This window comes from Clytia hemisphaerica, unplaced genomic scaffold, assembly GCF_902728285.1.
Source record: "Clytia hemisphaerica strain Z4C2 unplaced genomic scaffold, Clytia hemisphaerica genome assembly, whole genome shotgun sequence".
Taxonomy (NCBI): domain Eukaryota; kingdom Metazoa; phylum Cnidaria; class Hydrozoa; order Leptothecata; family Clytiidae; genus Clytia; species Clytia hemisphaerica.
Genome location: NW_027104372.1, coordinates 467,018 through 486,806, shown reverse-complemented (window position 1 = coordinate 486,806; position 19,789 = coordinate 467,018). Strand labels below are relative to the sequence as shown.

At 34.7% G+C, this 19,789-nt stretch overlaps 2 protein-coding genes across 2 annotated transcripts; both read left to right on the top strand.

The window, feature by feature from the left end:
- Positions 1–270: 270 nt before the first annotated feature.
- LOC136818609 (tyrosine-protein kinase BAZ1B-like) lies at positions 271–11,193 on the top strand. The gene is made up of 16 exons (XM_067074940.1): positions 271–371; positions 534–611; positions 1,126–1,173; positions 1,426–1,678; positions 3,507–3,678; positions 3,964–4,064; positions 4,330–4,620; positions 5,419–5,481; positions 5,749–5,817; positions 6,216–6,304; positions 6,776–6,890; positions 7,181–7,503; positions 8,088–8,142; positions 8,692–8,813; positions 10,267–10,407; positions 10,742–11,193. Exons 1-16 carry the CDS (start codon positions 271–273, stop codon positions 10,890–10,892), a joined length of 2,172 nt encoding a protein of 723 aa, XP_066931041.1. The 3' UTR covers positions 10,893–11,193.
- Positions 10,940–19,671, top strand: LOC136818608 (bromodomain adjacent to zinc finger domain protein 1A-like). Its single transcript, XM_067074939.1, has 11 exons — positions 10,940–11,137; positions 11,223–11,513; positions 12,349–12,540; positions 13,018–13,167; positions 14,155–14,208; positions 14,540–14,697; positions 15,298–15,377; positions 15,568–16,172; positions 16,773–16,856; positions 18,107–18,250; positions 19,015–19,671. Exons 1-11 carry the CDS (start codon positions 10,940–10,942, stop codon positions 19,105–19,107), a joined length of 2,049 nt encoding a protein of 682 aa, XP_066931040.1. The 3' UTR covers positions 19,108–19,671.
- The last annotated feature ends 118 nt before the right edge of the window (positions 19,672–19,789 follow it).

Genomic DNA, 19,789 nt, shown 5'->3' with positions numbered 1-19,789 from the left:
ACGACGAATGCTTTTCGTTCTAGTAGTGTGTGCACTATGTTGTACCTTACTACAACTTAGTTTGCCCTTTGAAATTTTTATGCAATCCTTGTTTTTTTATTATTATTATGATTTTGATTTTCAACTTTTGGTGATTTTGCCCAAAAAGGTCCCCTTTTATAACATCCTTTCATTCTCAGCAGTCTAGAAACAGGTCTCGTCTAGAAACAGGTCTTGTTTTCTTATCAACATGCTCCTTTGTGATAAGAATATGTATGGCTATAATTATACATGAAAGGATTTAACATTTTACTTCTTGTTCAGGCATTACAAAGCTTATCCAATTCGATCAAGGTACCAATCAAGTCACCAGTTATCAATGGACAACAAGTGTATGTCATAATAGATTTTTAACTCAGAAGTTTCTTTGGAATTTTGATTATGACTATTTCCTTTATGGGAGTTCTCATTTTAATACACAGTGTAAACCCCTGCCATTATCTTGAACAGGCTTCAATCATCTAATCATTCTAAATCAACTGTCATTTTTCTAGGCTGCTAATGCCAACAAAGCCTTTACAAGTTCAACCCAAAAACTTGATCATTGCGATTGATATGGATCCAGAACAATGGTAGGGTCACAAGTTTTTATCAACAGCGGACTTGATGTGTTTGTTTACTAATCTTTTTATTCATTCATTCATTCATTCATTCATTCATTCATTCATCATATAATCTGTCCTGGTCTGGAAAGTCTGGAAGCCTATTGTTGTATGCTTTTGTTATTCTTTTTATTTTTCAATAACAAAATTTGAAGATTTACTTAGTGAAAACTGATTTGCTGATAATCCATGATTCAATGTTTTGCTTAGCTGTAACAAAGTCTCAAAGAATTTTTAATTGAATTCTGAAAGGTTCAGACATACTAAAAGCTGCAGTAAAAAGTATAAGCTTGTATATAGTGAAGATATGTCATTGTAGAAGAAGAAAAGTATTGATGTATAAATAACTCAAACTGATAAAACGAAAAAAGTGAAGAATATATTTTTTAACTATGTATATTATATATGTCAGTTTTTAAGTTACCTGTGGCTGCATCAATTCTTCATGAAATATAAGGCTGAAAAGTAGCTTTTTGATTTTTAGGAAGAAGCTCCCTCTGGCAGAGCAACAAAAAATAATTGCTCAAAAAAGGTAAATTAATTTGTAATTATGAATTAATTCTGTTCTGACTGATCTATTTTTGCATTATAAAAACTCTGCCAATGAAAGTCTTTACATTTCGCCTAATAACCCTTTTATCTGCCCTCCCTGCTCGTATAGAATAAATTTATGGCAGATCAGATTGGGTCGGAAGAGCAAAAATGAATAAAATTTTTGTTTATTGTTATAAATTTCTTGTTTGAAGTCTGGCTTAAAGCTGATGTTTTTTATTAAATACTTTAGGGCACAACTAAATAAAACACAACAACAGTTGATCACTATTGCCATAAAGAAACCACCAACCCCAATTGTGCCTGGACAAAGAGTCGTATTGAATTCAGCTTCAGGGTCCATAGGGCCACAGAAACCAAAAATTTCATATCCTAACAAACCACTGGTTCAGCCTCCCGGCATGTCAACTGGATCTCTACTTCCAAAATCAGGAGGTCCTATTGCAAATTCTGGCACCTACTCCTTTACTGATCTCATTTCTGAGGTAAGTTTAATTTCCATTCTGGGAAATGTGCTTCTAGGTCTCACCCTTTGGTCCCAAAAGAGAGAGATGTAACTTGCTCTCTCAAAATAGCTCTGTTGCAGAATATTTATAATTGCAGAATCACTTCCATCTATGAGGTAGAGACAAGCCACTTGTCCTACTAAGAAATAATCAAAAAACAAAAAAAAAGTGATGAGATCAGATTTTCATTTTTCCAAGACCCTCATTTTAAGGTGGGAGTCACATGAAAAATTGAGAAATTTGAGTTTTTACATTTTCCTGTATAACTTTTGAACTTGAGAGATTTTTAAATGAAATTTTCTATAGAGGTAACTTAACAATAGATGATTTCAAAAATGTAAAAAAAAGTCTAAAAATAGCCAAGACGGGGGTAAAATCAGCCCCCCTGCTGGCTGATTTTACCCCCGTCTTGGCTATTTTTAGACTTTTTTTTACATTTTTGAAATGTACTGTGAAAATATTGTGTCAACGTTTTAGAAAAATCTACAAAACCTATCACAAAAATTTTTTTTGCAGCTTGTTAATATTTGGTTAAGGAGTGTTATGAATGGAATTTTTTTTTGAAATTTGGTGTGCGAAAACCCCCTGAAACCTATTTTGAGAAAACAGTCCGTAAATCCAGAAGTAGATATATATCTCTATTTCTCTGTAATAAATCGACCGTTTTACAAAATTCTTTCGCTGTTTGACTAACATGGACTATAGTTCTACTTTATATACTTTAAAAAAGGCTTTGAAATATCAAAATAGTCCAGAAATTCCAAATTATCACTTTCACGTGATGTGCGCCAATCCTTAAAATTTTGCGCCAAACTCCACGTCAACATTGATTTAAGTCAATTCAAATGTGTTTTCACAACAAAAACCATATTTTCAATGTAATAGATCATCCTAGTATATTTTCCTCACTAATTCTGCCAGTTATAGGTTAATCTAAAGTTGATCTGTTGTGATACAAGAATCCACTTGGACATCTAGCCGTGCACGATTTCTTTGTGAATGTAAATAATCCAGCCAGAATGCGGAGGGAGCGTCCCAGACCTTCAATAATTCATCACACACAATTGTTAAACCAGCCTCCAGGCTTTCAATTCCTTTAACACTTGGATCTTTAAATAGATACATCATTGAATATGCCTTTGGTCTTCGTCCTTCAATAAGTTTTTCGGTGTCGTCAAACTAAGTTCATATAGGAAACGTTGAGTTTGAGAATCAAGTCTTTGGTTTCACCTAGCTCAAGCTTTCTTAGTTGGGAAGAATGACATTAAAAGAGCTAAAAATGTCATCAGTCAATCCAACATTTCCAAATTAGAGCAGTTTTCATAGTCAAAATCACTGCTGACTGGCTGACAGCCTCCAAAATTTGTATGTTTTTAATAATATCATTTCTTTGGTTACCATCTTTGATTATGTCATATTAGGAATTCCCATGAAAAAAAGGCGGTATTGATTTAGACGCCCGAAAGGGCGTAAAAAGATCTTTTGTTTGGGATGTCATGATCCTATGTTTAGACCAGCCATAAAGAAATCGGGCCCTAGCAACTGGTATGATTTTTCGTTGCTAAGGAAAATACTTTAGATCAGGGTCTAGAAAAAACCTTATATCTCAGGAAATATAAATGCTACGGCCTTAAAATTTTCAGAGTGTGTTCAGAAAGGGTATAGGGTCATAGAACGCGCAAAATCCCGAAATCAATAATTTTTTCACGAAATCTCAAAACTTCATGTGACTCCCACCTTAAGACCGAACATTTAGTAATGTGAACACAAATTGAAAAATCCTTTTTATCACAAACTCTTGTTCTAGAAAAAGCATGAGAGTGAAGTTTCTGGTTTAAGACCACTACCAAAATTGAAGAAAGTCCATCTACCAGAATCATTAGAATACAAAAGTTTCGGCAGTATTTTAATGATCACAGAATTTGTTGACATTTTCAAAGGATTTCTGATGACCGATGAAAATTTTCCCATCAAAACAGGTATGATTTGTGAAGAAATGCATCAATTCTTGTTTTTTCTATTTCCTCTTTATTTGCTATAGGTTTCTTTTTTATAGGGCTACATTTTTTCTTTCTGTTTATTGAAATTTGGTCAGTCAAAATTTGTTACTAGGAATAGGATTGACCTTTTGAATAAGATAGTTTGTAAATTAATTTCTAATCTTCACTGTTCCTTCCAGATTCACCAAAGGATCTAAAAACTCAAGACATTGCATGAAATCCTTCAAGTAACACTGATTTTATTTGCTTTTTGTTGTTTTTCAGATGAGATCATTGAAGCTGTGTCTCAAAAGAAGGAATCAGAAACAGTGCTCAAGATTTTATTGTACTTCTTGAAGGTTTTGTTAGGAAATGAATGTTACAAAGTATGCCCCATGAGTCATATGTTTTTTACTATAAAATGAGAATTATTTCCTCTGAACTGTAATAGTTTGTTGATTCAGTATAACATTTCATATTTTTGACATTTTTCTTTTTTCTTACCTTAGTTGCCTTTTATTTTACACGTCTAATTTTAATTTTGATAAAATAATTAATAAGAGATTTAAGGTATAATTCTAAAGGATGAAAAACAAAGAAGAAAAAATGGTAGATTGATAATTACCGAATACAAAATATTATTTGCTTTAGATCAAGAGTCTGAAGATTGAATTAGCTGATTTACCACTGACCGAGTTCACAGTATCCTTTCTGGTAGAGCAATTCTTAAAAAGTTACATAGATAAGAAAAAGAAGCAAAAACAGGCTGAAGAAATGGCGGCCAAATATTCAAAGTTAACAGAAAGTGGAGAAGATACTGAAACAGATATGGATGGTGACGATGAACCATTTGAACCACCAACCGATGAACCCATTTTCTTGGATAGTGAAGACGAAGATGAATACTATGGTTATAGCCTCAAACCGAAACAATCGAAAAAAGTGAGAATTTTTTTCTTAAAAGAAAATGCATAATTTTGAGATGTAGATAGGGGTCTGCTTGGAAGGGTGATAGATAAATGACTTTAATTGTTAGGGGAACTGGTTTTTGTAACACCCTATTTCGCGAATCACATGAAATTTATTATTAAAATTTAATGAAGTTTTTTAGTAATCAACCTCCTTTATAAAGATTATTTAGAAAGGATGTTTTAACTTTTGATTTGTTTTATAATGTCCAGGTGTTGGGATGCCACTTTGAGAATGGCAGGGCCTTGATATAGTGACTAAGGAGACCATGGATAGAATTCTAAAGTTAAATATATATTAAGATACCTTAAGGGAAGAAATTTTTGCGGAATTTAATTTCGCGAATCAGATTTTCAAAATGGCAAATTTCGCGGAATTTAATTTCGCGAATGAGCCGATTTCAAAAGTTTAACGGAATTTAATTTCGTGATTTAGAAGAAGTTATCAACTTAGATTAACTTTTAAGCATATCACGGAGTTGTTTATTATTTGATAAAAAATACACGTTATAATGCTTAAAAATCAATTGTGTCCATCTTTTTTGGTAACACCTGGTCAAAAACAACAAAATAAAAGAAGAAAAAAAAAATCGAAATTCGCGGAATTTAATTTCGCGATTTAACAATTTTGGTGTGTTTCGCAGAATTTAATTTTGTGAATTACGCCCCAATTGGCGAAATTAAATTCCGCGAAAATTTCTTCTCTTAAGGTCAGCTTTTTTATCAAAATTATTGTGACGTTTGCCTAACAACAAAGTGTGTTGTTTTACAGAAAAAAAAGCCAAAGGGAACGCTTACCAGATATATGATTGAAGAAAATCGTACCTTGGAAAAGGTAAATCTTTTAATATTTCTTGTTATTAGTTTAAATTTTAAACAGATTACTTTAAAAGGGATAACAAGTTCAAACTATAATTTTTGATTTCAGTTCTAAATGAATAAAATTTATATTTCAAATATTTATATGTGGGCCTCTAAAAGTTTGTTCTGTGTAAAGTTATTCTAGGTCTAAAAGAATCAATTTAATTTTGGACAAGAAATGATGAACTTGTATAATAATCTGTTATTATCTGTCAAACTCTCTGGTTATTTTCTTTGTAAGGTTACGAATATCTCAAAGTTTTTGGAAAAGTCTGAATTTCATCATCTGCCACCTGACCATCAGATTGAGGTGAGTTGATATTATAGCTACAGGGGTTATCGATAAAATTGTCGATTCAGGGGAAGTCAAAGTCAGTCGATGTGATGAAAGTTGCGTCCGAGATAAAAAATTATGTCGTATTTTTAAAATTTATATCTCCTTGTTTACCAAATCAATCAAATCAATAATGCAACATAGCAAAATCAGTGCTTAGTATTGGTTACAAGCTTATCAACCATTGCAGACCATTTTGAACTGTTTTGAATTTAATCAGTCAAATTTGAGAAGAGATTGATTCTGCGATGATGCCACTTTATACTAAGTTATAAATTGGATATAAATGATTTTAATGAATAACATTTGAGAAGAGAATTTTTCAAAATGCCAAGGAACGAATGTTTAATTTTGTTGTTTCTTTTGATTCTAAGACACTGGCTTTCCTGATGCAATTGGTGATGGACAGTGAGGAATTCTTAAACTACCACGAAGAAATTGCTAGAGATCGAATGGACGCCATGTATGTCAATTTGATTCTCTCGCTATATTACTTGACAATGTTAAAAAAACAACAAAGAAATTTTTCCAAAAGCAGGGATCGAATTAGCGTATCGCATTTCGCAATTCGCGATGCGTTTTTGGATTACTTACAAGCTAAAAATTGAAAATTGATCCATGTTAGGATGCAAAATCATGCTTATCAAAAAATTGCGATGCACTTTCTATCCCTTATTTCGATGCCTGAAAAGTTGCAGAGGAAGAAGAGTAGAGTGTAAATTCATACAAAAGATCTGACCATTCTTGGCATCCCTTGAACTATGAAATTATCTCTTCTTTTATTAACTGAGCCTTGTTTTTATGTCACAATGTGGATTATGTTGGATTACATTTATATGAAAACTAAAGTTAATACGATATTCCCACTACGAATGTCTGAAACGAAGAGGGTCTGAATCCAACTATAATATGTAAGATAATTTTATCTTTTTAGTCGGGACTTGGAACTTTACCGAAGAAAAAAGAGAGAGGAATATGTGGCAAAGCATCCTACTCCCTCAACGCAAACACTCCCTATCAACAAGTTCATGGTCAACCCCACTATTAAAGTATGTATATATGTGAAAAATAAATGAAAACAGGCTCTCTTATGGTTATTTTCAAGCAACAAAAATTCTGAAAGTTTATTGTCTTCTTGAGAACTAATTTTCTCAAAAAGGGTTGTTTTGGAAAGTAAGAAATGTGGTTTTCGCAAAAACGTGTTAAAAAGATATCGTTTTCTATGGTATACAGACTAGTATTCTAGGTCGTCAAACAATTCATATGAAATGATATTTTGTAAGTAATCAAATTATGAATAAGAAATAATACATTTTATTTTATTTTTAAAATATTTTAGGAGCCACAAGCCAATAAAATTGTAGTCAATTTGGACGGCACAGTAAAAGAAAAACCTAAAAATGAAGAAGCAAAGAAGGATGATCAAGAAAAGAAGGATGTAAAAGACGAAGCGAGCAAAGATGAAAAGAAAACTGATAACGAAGAAAAGAAAGACGAAAAGATTGAAGAAAAGAAAGACGAAAAGATCGAAGAAAAGAAAGACGAAAAGATCGAAGAAAAGAAAGAAGATGACGACCTGTATGCTGGCATGACAGAACGTCAAATTCAAGCGATCAAAGACGAAGCTAAAAAAGCAGAAATGGACAAAATGGAAAAGTTGAAGTATGGTTTTTCAACGAGTTTTCCTAGCATTCTGAACGTTCTAAATTCAACTCAAAATCCTGGAGGGACAAACTGGACTTTTTAAAAGCTCTTCTTTGATTTGGTTGGTTGTTAACCTGTAATAAAACAATTTTGTTGCTTATTCATAAGAAATCTCTTTTACCTCCAATGACCAATATTAGTCAAATATCTTATAAAAACTCCAGCTCATCCCTTCCCAGAGAACTTCATATTGTAGCCTAGAACTTTGCACTTTTTAGAATGTTGAGTACTCAAAAAAACTTCAAATATGTAAACGCAATAAAACCACAGAATATAAACATTTTACTGCTTTCCTAAATCTCTATAATACGACTGAAACTTATCTGATTGGAACTGAAAAGTCTCGTTGCTCTTATTTAATTTAAGTTAGAAAAAGCAATAGATAGGACAAGAATTCGAGCAACTGGTTATTGGAACTTTTGGCAACTGGTTATTGGAACTTTTGCCTCATCAGCATCACTAAAGACTAAAATAACGAAAATTTCCAAATAATCAATCGTAAACTGTAGTCCCTAACAATCTTAATGACTACTCTTTTTTAGGGAAGATTTGGAAAAAGAGCGCTTGGAACTTGACGAACTCAAGAGAAAAATCAAGGTAAGACATTCCTTTACATTGCGAACCAGAAAGCCTGGGATAGGAGGATACTTACAAAAATTCTAGGAGCTTTGAAATAGTTTTTTCTGTGATACTGATATACAGAGATTTAATCATCCATTTTCATACATTTTTTTGAAATTTGGTCTATTCTACTCCATTTAGTTAACCCTTGTTATAACACTACATTTCTACCCTTCATAAAATATCATAAGAACATTTGAAATAAAATATTGGTGAAAACGCCGTTTTGGTAAGACTCAAGGTAAGCACTTCCCGTACTAAGATTCCACTGCCAATTTTTTAGTAGTTGAAAAATGACCTTTGGAAAGTTAGGCGGTTTCCCTAGTCAACACAAGATTTTCCCTACCTTTAGAAAATAACTTTTTAAATCACATGTTGATTTTCCCGGGGAAAATGGCGGTAATTTTTTCCGTAAAATCTTACTCCCTAAACGATGGTGACCTCTTCTTCCCATCATTAGATGTCCCTAGAGAAATATAATCCTCATCTTCTGATTTCTTATGTCTATCGATGGTTACTTTATAGGTAGCAACAGACCTGTGCAACGACGCACAACGTATCGAACCACTTGGTTATGATCGCCACGATCGTTCCTATTGGCTTTTCTCCAGAAACAACCCTGGAATCTACGTCTCCTCTTTAGCATTGTATGTATTCATTTTTACCCTTAAATCATGGAACAGTGGCCAGAGTTTTGAGGGGTGACGCAAATTCGTCGAAAACTGTCTACTGGAAGAATGACCTTATCTTTCCTTACAGGTCCCCGGAAAAGACATACACGTTTTTTTTTTTTTAAGAAACTAGTTTTACCAAGCAGCCTCAATGTTTCTTAAGAAATCGGCCTTTTGAGCCTTAAATGTTTCTTACATGTTTCTAAACTTTTTGATATAATCAGCCTAATTTTCATGCAAAGATTGGAAGGTTCTAAAAACACAGAGTTAAACAATGTTATTTTCTCATTCTCAGCCTCAGCATGTTTCTTAGATGTTTCTTAGTTTTTTGGCATTCTGAGCCTCATGTTTCTTAAAAGTGTGTTTCTTAAAAAAAAAAAAACGTGTATCCCATAAATAGTTAAAAACTTTCATATCCTCGAGTAACAAGCATCTAGGTGCACCTCGTGTTTGGTGCACTTACCTTTTTGGACCTACCCCGGTGGGGTAGAGGTCCTATAAATTAACCGATGTCCGTCCGTTCGTTCGTCTGTTCGTTCGTCCGTCCGTCCGTCTGTTACCAGCTTTTCTCAGGATTGGCTCATTAGTTTTTTTTGATTTTCGGAAATCGCCATTTTTGCAGATTTTCATCGGACTTTTTCCCTATATTTCGTTGTTTTTCACACAAAAACATTATTAATAGCAATGCCCACCATGAAGCATGGTTCAATCGTCAATAGAACTGAGTTTTGAAGCCGGAGCTTTCTAAAAATCGCCGGTGCAGCCCATTTTCGCCGAAAAAACGGTATTTCTTGATTTTCTCGAGCTGTACTTTATATTTTTTTATGAAATTTTGCACACTGATGCAAAATGATAATACCTAAAATGTGACGGAGCTCGATTTTGGAAAAAAAAATTTTCCGGCCGAAAATTTTTTGCACATAGATGCGTATTAACAATGCCCAAATCATTGCCGAGTCCGATTTTTGAGAAAAAGATTTTTCCGGCCGAAAATGCCGGAAATATGCCGGAAATCGCCGTTTTTGCAGATTTGAATTGGGCTTTTTCCATACATTTCTTTGTTTTTTCACTTAAAAAAATTATTGATAACAATGCCACCATCAAGCATGATTCAATTGTCAATAAAACTTTTGCAATTTTGCAACCGGAACTTTCTATGTCTTTTTTCCCTAAACCCCTCCCCCCCCATCAACAATCAATGATGACATTTAATGCATTTTCGCTAAGCGCTATATTTTCTTAATGATTGTTTTTCTCCTTATTGCTATCTAAGTTTCATCATCAGGTAGGTCCATTCAGCATGTTGCTTGTTTTCTTTCTTCTTGGAATCATAAAATTCAATTGAGATTTTCATGCGCCTCGATCTTGTTCTGCGTCTTTTTTATTTCAAATTTTTTGAAATCATTTTGTTCAACCTTTCCTTCTGTAGATGGTATATAATTGACAACGGTGAAACCATCAAAGACCTCACGTCAGCGCTGACTGTCCGCGGAATAAGAGAGGACAGACTAAAAAGAGCCCTTCTTAGATTGCAACCAGAAATCAAAGAATCTATTCAAGTTTTGAAAGAGTAAGTTTTGTTAATTTCACAATTATTTGTCATCCTTGCTCTTTTTGTGGCAATTGAATCCCGCCGACGCGGGTGACATGGGCCCTTTTATGGAGTAGTTGCATATCCTAGGACAGGGTTATCATTGCGCTTACCAGACACCGTTGACGCCGTTTTGGAGACTCAACAAAGCCATTGTGTATTACTGACATTATTCGAAAAAGCATTGGAAGATTGCTCTCGGAAGGATATACAACGCTTGCTAACTTTCCAAATTTCTAAACTTCACTACTTCTTACAACCTTTCTTGGTATGTCCAAATCATTGTTTAACTTGCCAAATCTTTTTTTCTTAGGAGCGGGACGTCAATTTTAAAAGATGATTTCAAAGACATGCAATCAAAAGGATGCAGCATTTCAGTTATCAAAAATGACGGCACGCGAACGATATACGGGAAACTGACGTCGACAGAAGCTCCGATTCGGATGGCGATAAACCGCTTGTGAAATCAGTAGAGAAAATCGACGAGTCTAAAGAAAACAATAAAGTTGTTATGAAATCAATCAAAGAGACTGACACCTCAAATGATATTTCTTCCTCGAAATATGCCGAAACTGTTAAGGAAAAGATCACAGAGAACGGTAGTATTAAAGATTCCGAAAAGGAGGAAAGTGAGAACACTAAAAGTGATTCTGTTGACAAAGATGGCGAACCAATTAAAATGGAAACGGACTTGAACGAAACTAATGAAGTTAATGGAGTCATTAATAAAAAGGAAATAAATGATTCCACGAACAAATTAGTTAAATCTACGAGAAGTCTAGTGATGATGCTAGCGACAAAAAAATGAAAATGCGGACAGCAAATTAAACGGTGACGTTAAAACTAGTAAAGAACCTGAAAAGGCGTCTTCCATTACTACTGCTGCTGAAAATAAAAGTGAAATTAAAACGGACACAGATAAAAAATCTAAATCAAAAGGGTCGGACTTTCCGACATCCATTGAAGCTTTGAAAGCAGATATTTTTGAATCTTCCGAACGGATAGTGCAAGGGACTCTTGGTCAGCTCAAGCGTTATGATGAATGGACAGCTTCCTTGACCGCGGTTGAGGAGACCAAGGATTTGGTAAGTCGCATGTGGCCCAGTGTCCCTGACGACATTAGTTTAAACAATTTGTTATTGTTTCCATGTTCTAAGATATACGTTAAGACATTCGAGCTGTCAGACTGGTGTGAGATTCTCACTCAATTTCTTCTTGCCTTTCGTGAAATCGAAAATTTGAGGCAAGTCTAAAGAGCTGAACAAATTCAGCATTCCTTGTATTCCCTTTTTTAGACTATGCTCCAGGGGGGGGTCTTGCAGTTACTCCTTGACACTATGTGGAGTAACTGCAATTTTGGACATTTTCTACAGACACCACCACCCTTGCAGTTATTCCATAGTGTACTAACTGATTTTACCCTCAAAATCGGTGTATACCACCCCCAAAAATGCCAAATTTGGCAATTTTTTCACTGAATTCCTCATTTTTACTGGGTACGTCTTATCAACGACCGTTCAAGAGTTAAATATCCAAGTTTGTTAAAATATCTTTCATGCCTTGATTGAAGAAAAAATTTTGTGATTTTTTTTTTACTTTTGAGAAAAATGTTTTGAATTTTTTTGCTTCCGGAATTTTTAAAAACCTAAAATTTTAAGTGAAAAATTGAAAAATTTGCTCACTTAGTACACCATATCCTACCAAAATCAACAATTTTGGGCTTAGGCACCACCCATGTTGCAGTTAGTCCACTGGTGGAGTAACTGTTTTCCCAAATTTTGGTTTATATACCACCACGGTAGTAATTGTCATAGTGTTTATATAATAACTGCATGACCCCCCCCTGTATGCTCTAGACTAAGATCTCCTTAAAGTTTCTTAGATCTAGATCTAATTGGATACTGTACTATTCACTTTTAGAAAACGTTTATCATTGATCTACAAAAATCAGTATTCGAGAAGAGCTTTTTATCACCCTTTAAAGGGTTCGATCCAGCTTTTGTGAAAGAGTGGTTGAAATCTGTAGAACAAGCAGAAACACTATCTAAACTGCATACGCTTTATGGAATCTTGGAGAACAGCATTTCATGGGAAAAATCCTCCGAAACCTTGGTGAGCTTCTTGAGTCAGATTTTGTGAATTTCATTAATTGAAAGTCCACCTTTTATGGAGCAAAAAAAAAAGTAAAGCAGACGTCGAGCGTTTAGATACCATATTCTATTCGCGTGAAATTCACGCGGAGTATGAAGGACCAAAAAAGTTATGTAATGTCCATAGCTAAAGTAAAAACATGGATTGAATACACCTTTTCGACCGTAGCCACCAATTACAGCGCGGGCATTTTTTTGTCCGCTTTATCCCACTAAAACTGTCCCAGTCCTTTTTTGACACATTTTTCTATTGTCTATAGGCGCGAAAAAAGGACTGGGACGGTTTTAGTGGGATAAAGCGAGGAGAAAATGCCCGCGCGGCAACTGGCGGCTACGGTCGAAAAGGTGTATTTCTTCCAAACTACAAGTTAAAGTGATATTTTACGCTCACAGAAACCACTGATCACAGTAAGAATATTCTTTTCTTTTTGTCTAATAGAAATGTAACGCGTGCCGTCGTAAACAAGGTGTTCGAAATTCTACACCGATGGTTATTTGTGATGGATGTCAGAACGCGTATCATATGAATTGCATACGACCTCCTCTTCTTGAAGTACCTGAATCTGTTTGGATATGTCCTCGTTGTGTGGTAAGACGTATCCCGGTTTACTGACACTATTTGAAACATTGGAGTCTCTCTCTTCTGTAGCTCGAATGTGTCCTTAACTCGAACAAATTTTCTTGTCCCTTCAGTGATCCTCCATATCCTGAAACTTCCTTAACTGGAAAAAAATCTGCTTTCCTCGTGCGTGTTCGAGACACAACCGTGTACATTAAATTTTGACCGAAATTCATATTCGCAACATGTTGTCGATATTTAAAGTTGATCGCCTAATAATGTAGAGCCTTAAGTCTTTCAATTGTTTTCACGGGGTTCGGTTAACTGTAAATTGAATAGAAATTCGGAAGGAGCGGAAGTTCGAGCAAGTCGTGACGCCCAGACCACTTGGTCATCGCTCCTTTAAAATATCCCTATATCATCGGTGATGTCCCTCAAGAGTTTGAACTGACGGAAAAGGTTTCAAGTTTTTGTACTCTTAATTCTGGTTCATTGGCCGGTTCGAGGCCTTTTAAACTAGCCATTCTATTGGCTCCTTATTGTGTGTACGTCAGTTCTAACCAATAGAATCAGGGGGGTCGGTAGTAAAATCTCAGACATAATGACGTTTACTACGGTGGTGGTGTGACGAAAAATCGAAATAAAAATTTACTACCCAGGGTAGTTAAATACTAAAATGGGTGGTATCTATAAATGTTGAAAAAAAATTACTACCTGGGTAGTTAAAACTGGTAAATTTAGCAAATTTTAGCTATTTTTTGTAATTCTTTTAATTTTTTGCATGACTTTTCTGAAAAAATCTGAAAGTTTTTATAATTTGAAAAAATTTTCTGTTGGAAAGTTGTTTGCTGCAAACAAAAAATTCTCGAAATTTTTTGTCAATATAAAAAAGACTTTAATTCTAAGGGAAAAACATTAATTTTTGCACTACGTGAAAAATGTGTCACAGAAATAATCGGAATGGCATTGTTTTGTGTAAACATGTCTAATACTTACTCTTGCTTTTGATTCCCACAGCCAAAAGAAGACAGGAGAGGCCGTCGAAAAGCTGCTCAAAGCTACAACGAACAGGTATAATACTCAACATTTTAAAACAAAACTAACCCTTGTAAAGGTAATCTCAAACCGGCAACTCAAACTCAACTTAATGATAATCAGGATTTTTTATTGACTTTGGAAATCAAAGAATCTATTCAAGTTGACTTTGACTTTGGTTCTAGGCTGTTTTACATAGTTTGATAACTTTCACACAGATAAAGAAAGCGCTACTCCAGGCTTTGCTAGATAAATCAAAGAATTTTGGAAGCCCAAATTCTACAAGCACAATTTCTAAAATGAAATTAGGACTATGATTTTCTGAAAATACCGTTTTGATTTAAGTTTTTATTCTCTGATCTTTCAGCTTGATTCATCACAACAATCTATCGATGATACGGAGGCATCAGACCACGAAGATGCGTGCCATGTTTGTGGTGCCGATGGAATGGTCATTCTATGTGATACGTGCCCTCTAAGCTTCCATTTCCAATGTCACGACCCTCCTCTTAGACGAGCACCCAAGTGAGTGAAATTATCTTCATCCTGCTTACGAGTTGCAAAAAACACCCCTTTGTCGCAGACCCGGTTGACCCCCCCCCCACCCCGGTGGAAAAATAGGCCAAAAAATCGTCCCCGGTGGAAAAAATATCCTACAATTTCAACCCCACTGCGAAATTGCTCTATGATTTTATCCCCATTGAAAACTGAATGTAAAAAATTGCACTCCAAAACCATCCCCACTGGAATTTTCGAGCTGGAAACAATAGATTTTCTATCCCCATTGGCATTTTGATAGAAATTTTCATCCCCACTGAGGGAAAAAGTTCTACCGGGGCACTGAGACAGGGGTGTCAAAAAGCTTTGTCTATTCCACCAAAGTTGACCAGCCAATTCGCTCAAAAATTGAGTACCTTTCTGCAAAGAATTATTTTCCTTTTTAAAAAGTTTTGAATGTTTTTAAGTATGTTTTACCATGTGTCTCTTTTTTACTTTATGGAGAGTATTTTATATGACTTTTCAGCTTTGGGGCCAATATTCTAGAAATTTGAATAATAAAGGTTCGAATTAGCGATAGTTGCCTGTACTTATTTTCGAACTATATTTCAATACTTTTACTCATAGGGGTGCGTGGAGCTGTTACGTCTGTCGGAAAAACTTCGTCAAGAAAAATACGGAAGAGAAGGAAAAGAAGAAGAAAAAAGGTATCTGTCATTTAATACCTTAAATTTTTGGCGGAAATGAAATTTGGCGAGTCAGGCCATTCGTAAAAACTTTCGCATTTCGCAGGAATTTAATTTCGCAAACTTGAATTGATAAGATATGTAGCAGGAATTTAATTTCGCGAATCATGAAGATGGAGTAAAAAAATTTCCTGATTATTTATTTTCTTAGCTGTCGGTGAGAACACGTCATCGGAAAGTAGCGAAAGCGAGAACGACTCGGAAGCGGAATTCCAACTAACGACACATTACACTAACAAATTAAAGAAAACAAAGAATAATGATGAGAAATCCACCAAAAATACGAAAAAGTCAAAATCCTCGATTAAGAAATCACAAAAGAAAGACACTGTAAAAGAAAGTACATCTGAGCCTGAAACGAACGTCGGCCGGAAAGGCCGTAAACGTAAAGTCGTCAGTTACGATGAACGCGTCACGGACGACGGCGACGAAAGTGATCTTTCTTCACGTGGCAAAAATAATAAAACCGGCGTCGGTAAGAAACGAAAGAAAAAGACGGACGGCGATGAAGAATGGACGGCGTCGTCTGCTAAAGGAAATTCATCTTTGAATCTTGGTATTAAGAGACCTATGTACTCTAAGGACAGATCTAATGATAAAAAAAGACAAAACGTTGCTGCAGCAACGGCTGATTCGGCTTCTTCAGACGTCGAGAAACCAACGACGAAAAAAAGAGAGTCACAAAAGAATGAAACTAAAGATACCGGGGCTGCAACGAAACCACGGAAAAAGAATCGACGCGAAAGCAATTTTGAGGTATCTTATTATGGTGAAATCGATGTTTTCTTAAACTTTTTAAGTTTCAGTTTTTCTGTCCCTGGCTTTCACTCTAAAACTGAGTTTAAAATAAACTGCGACTCTCAAATGGGACCTAATTGTCAGGGCGGAATTCATTGGAGATTAAGTGCAAGAAGGGAATTTTCTTTTGAAGACAGACAATATTTTCTAAAATTAATAAGTGGAGATCCTTATGAGTTTCTAAAGTTTGGAAAAAGTAACGAACGGGGGGGGGGTTGAGAGTACTTGTCAACAGTTTTCCATTATGTTGTTTATATTATAGCCTTATTCATGATATGCACAACTGCAATGTCTTCTGACATTACATCACGGACCCAACAGCTGACTGGTTGTAAATGACGTAAAATCAGTCAATATGTCACTTGCAACCAACCATCAGCTGTTGGGTCTGTGTAGGGCATTGAAATGGTGTATAACATGGATTCGCCAGCGTCCTACCCTCCTTACCCTACAAAGTATACTAAAGTTTATTTGACAATTATATGAATCAAGTCTGTAATGAAAATCTTTGCTTTGACCACGCTTAATATTTGTGACATTTTATTCTTTCCTATGTAGTTGAAAGCATGTCGTATCATCTTGATGGAGTTACGCAAAGAGAAAGATGCTTCACATTTCCAGAATCCAGTTAGCCGTCGACAGGTGAGTCCGCAGAATTTTTAGAGCTATATCTGTCATCTTTACTCATTAGAGTACCACATTTTAAAAATACTCTTATCCACGGTTTTTATTGACCAAGATTGAGAGTCTGTCTTCAGGGTTTATAAATCTCAATGGGCTCTTCTTTGTGTAAATTTTCCTTTTTTGAAAGTTTTATGCTTCTATTGATACTAAAAGAACCAAAAACTTAAGTATGGATTTTAATGAAAAAGACCCTCGTTTACCTTTTACTGTGATGATTGTTTCTTGAACATATGAATGTCGTCTGAACGGATAATTTTTAACAAATTGCTTGAGTTACACCCAGAATGTCCATAATGAATATTATAGAAGATAGGGTAATTCAATCGTTTAACATAAGGAAATGTGAAATTTCACACGATGATTCTATAGTACTTTATATGATTGAATCGGAATGAATTAGTCCTCTTCTCCTAAAATTTTCGTTTACATGTGAAGGAATACTTTGCTCTAAATATACAATATGTCCATTGACAGACAAAGTCCGTACTGGCACTGGGATCCTCTAGTGAATTACGGTTCTTTAATAGTAGGGTTTTGTAAAACCCTTGTTCACTAGAAAAGCCATTCCCCTAATTTATTATACGAGAGACAATATTTGGGGGTAAATCTTTCTTTGAATCTATTTTGAGCCATTTCAAAATATATCTCATAAAGAAATAAGATAGTATCTGTTGGCACAAAAATACTTCAGATTGGATGAATTTTGAAATTTTGGCAACGATAAGCCTTTATTAAATCATCGTAAGCCCTTTTGGAGCCATTTTGTCGGAACTAAATGAATGTGTTCTTCATTTTATACCTAATACGTCACTTGCAACCAATTAGCTTTTGCAAAAGTCACGTTATGCTAGAGGACATTGTAGTGGTCCAAAGCCTGTAAAAGAAATGAGCAAATGATAATCAAAGAGACAAATTATTGTTTATACAAACTGATTTATAATGATTTTGAATAACAACATCCAAAACTTTTAAAGCTTTCGGATGTTTTTAACATATTCTTATTTTCACCATTTCCTGAGTAATTTTGCCCATTTTCCTACGAAATTGGGTGTTTTAGACTCTGCCTAATGTTCTTAACTTGTTCTTAATATTTTGGTAATCGAAGCTTTATGTTAGAGGAGTTTTTTTTATAAAAAAACGTGTGAACTACTCCGGTCACGTCTTCACAAAATGTTATAACCTCGATGATCATTTTTCCTTTACCACAGTTTCCAACTTACTATGGCATCATCACCAACCCCATGAACCTCTCCAACATTATGCGCAAGCTCGATGGCTTACAATACGATAACGTCATGTCGTTCATTGATGACGTCAATCTCATCTTTGAAAACTGTGAAAAGTTCTACAAGGTACTTTTATTGTTGTTGTTATTATTGCTGTTTTTTGATATCTTCTTATTCAAATTTTCATTAACTCTCAGCAACAAAATTGCCTGTATAAAGACCCAATTTATACGTAGAGTTCAAAATTCATTAGCGTAGAGTACAACGTACTTGAGTTCAGTTGCTTTAAGTATGTACTAAATTATTGTTTTGCCTGCAATTTGGTAAACAATACTCAACTCTAACAAGTTATATACAGTTGAATACACGCTTTTTTATAAGAATATCAGGGTGAAAATTAGCCAAATCGTAAGAATAAGAATAACCTCTAGGGTGAGTTTCACAGAATTTAATAAGAATACAGTCATTTTGTATTTGGTTAATAGAAAAAAACTGCTTCCTTTGTTAGACTTGAATTTAAACTTTGAGGCAGAAATGTAATTTTAGCTTCAAATGTTCATTCAACTCTCAAATTGATCATTTTCTCATGTTTGTAAAATATTCAAGTCAGAAAAAGTAAGAATACGTTAAGAATATTTCACCCTTAATTTGGCAACTTCTTAAGAATACCTGACCCTCATCCAAAGTACACTATTCTTATATAAAAAAGCGTGTATGTAATTCAGAGCACTTACATTTTTGTGAAAAATAATTTCATTGATCTCTTTTTGATTCTCTTGATTCGTGAGATACTAAAAATCCTTCTTGCCACTACGTGTAATTCATTTGATGATGGGCTACTGAACATTTTCGTTCTCATTATCATTTTTCGTTTTCAATATCATTTTCAGGAGACGGACAACGAAGTCAAAGAATGTGGAGCTCGTCTTAAGAAGAAATTCACAGAATTATTGACACATCATTTGCCTGGTATTGCCTCCTAAACGAGGAGAGTCTTTTTTTTTTCATCTTTAAGTGAGATATTTGCTAATCAAAGTGCTGGTATATTATACTCTGTCTTCCCTAATTCCCACAAGTTTTCAATTCCTATCTTCTCTTGTCAACTCAGTCACTGAAGTCCATTCGCTTTAAGTGAGCATGTAGAAACCACGTCAGTGTAATTAGAGTAATTCCCTTGAGGGTGGTTTTCACCTTGTAGCAAAAAAGTGCACACTTAAAGTGAATAGACCTTAGTACCAAGTCCCACCTTTCCCAATTTTCAACCCAGAGCAACATCCATTAAGGCCCCACGCATCTTTCTTGGCAAGACTTTCGACTCTCCTTTTTGCTTGATGTGGAAGTCTTTGGGTGGCAAATTCATATTCAAGACCTGCCTTTTTTTTACTGCTGCCCTTATTTTTATTATTCTGTAGTATATAATATTCTTCAGTGTTCCATTATTTTATTTTTGGCAAACAGTGCGTCTTCATTTTTTAACTATCCTTATTATTTTGTGTATATTACGGTGGATTTCATATTAGAATATATTATATTAGATAAGAAACAAATGACAAATTCGTTCTCATTCGCCTTCCCCGAAGCGAAATAAATATTGACCAAACAAGTTTGCAAAATCATGAAAAGTTAAGCCTTTTGCTTTTATGAAGCTGCTGACTTCCTTTTTCC

Bases quoted from the DNA above. Each gene is read 5' to 3' on its own strand.
- LOC136818609 (XM_067074940.1), top strand. From the start codon at position 271: ATGAAAGGATTTAACATTTTACTTCTTGTTCAGGCATTACAAAGCTTA. The intron at 1,679-3,506 runs GTAAGTTTAATT...CTCTTGTTCTAG, and splicing joins TTACTGATCTCATTTCTGAG to AAAAAGCATGAGAGTGAAGT. The intron at 10,408-10,741 runs GTAAGTTTTGTT...TTTTTTTCTTAG, and splicing joins TCTATTCAAGTTTTGAAAGA to GAGCGGGACGTCAATTTTAA.
- LOC136818608 (XM_067074939.1), top strand. From the start codon at position 10,940: ATGAAATCAATCAAAGAGACTGACACCTCAAATGATATTTCTTCCTCG. The intron at 11,138-11,222 runs GTTAATGGAGTC...TGATGATGCTAG, and splicing joins ACTTGAACGAAACTAATGAA to CGACAAAAAAATGAAAATGC. The intron at 13,168-14,154 runs GTAAGACGTATC...TGATTCCCACAG, and splicing joins GGATATGTCCTCGTTGTGTG to CCAAAAGAAGACAGGAGAGG.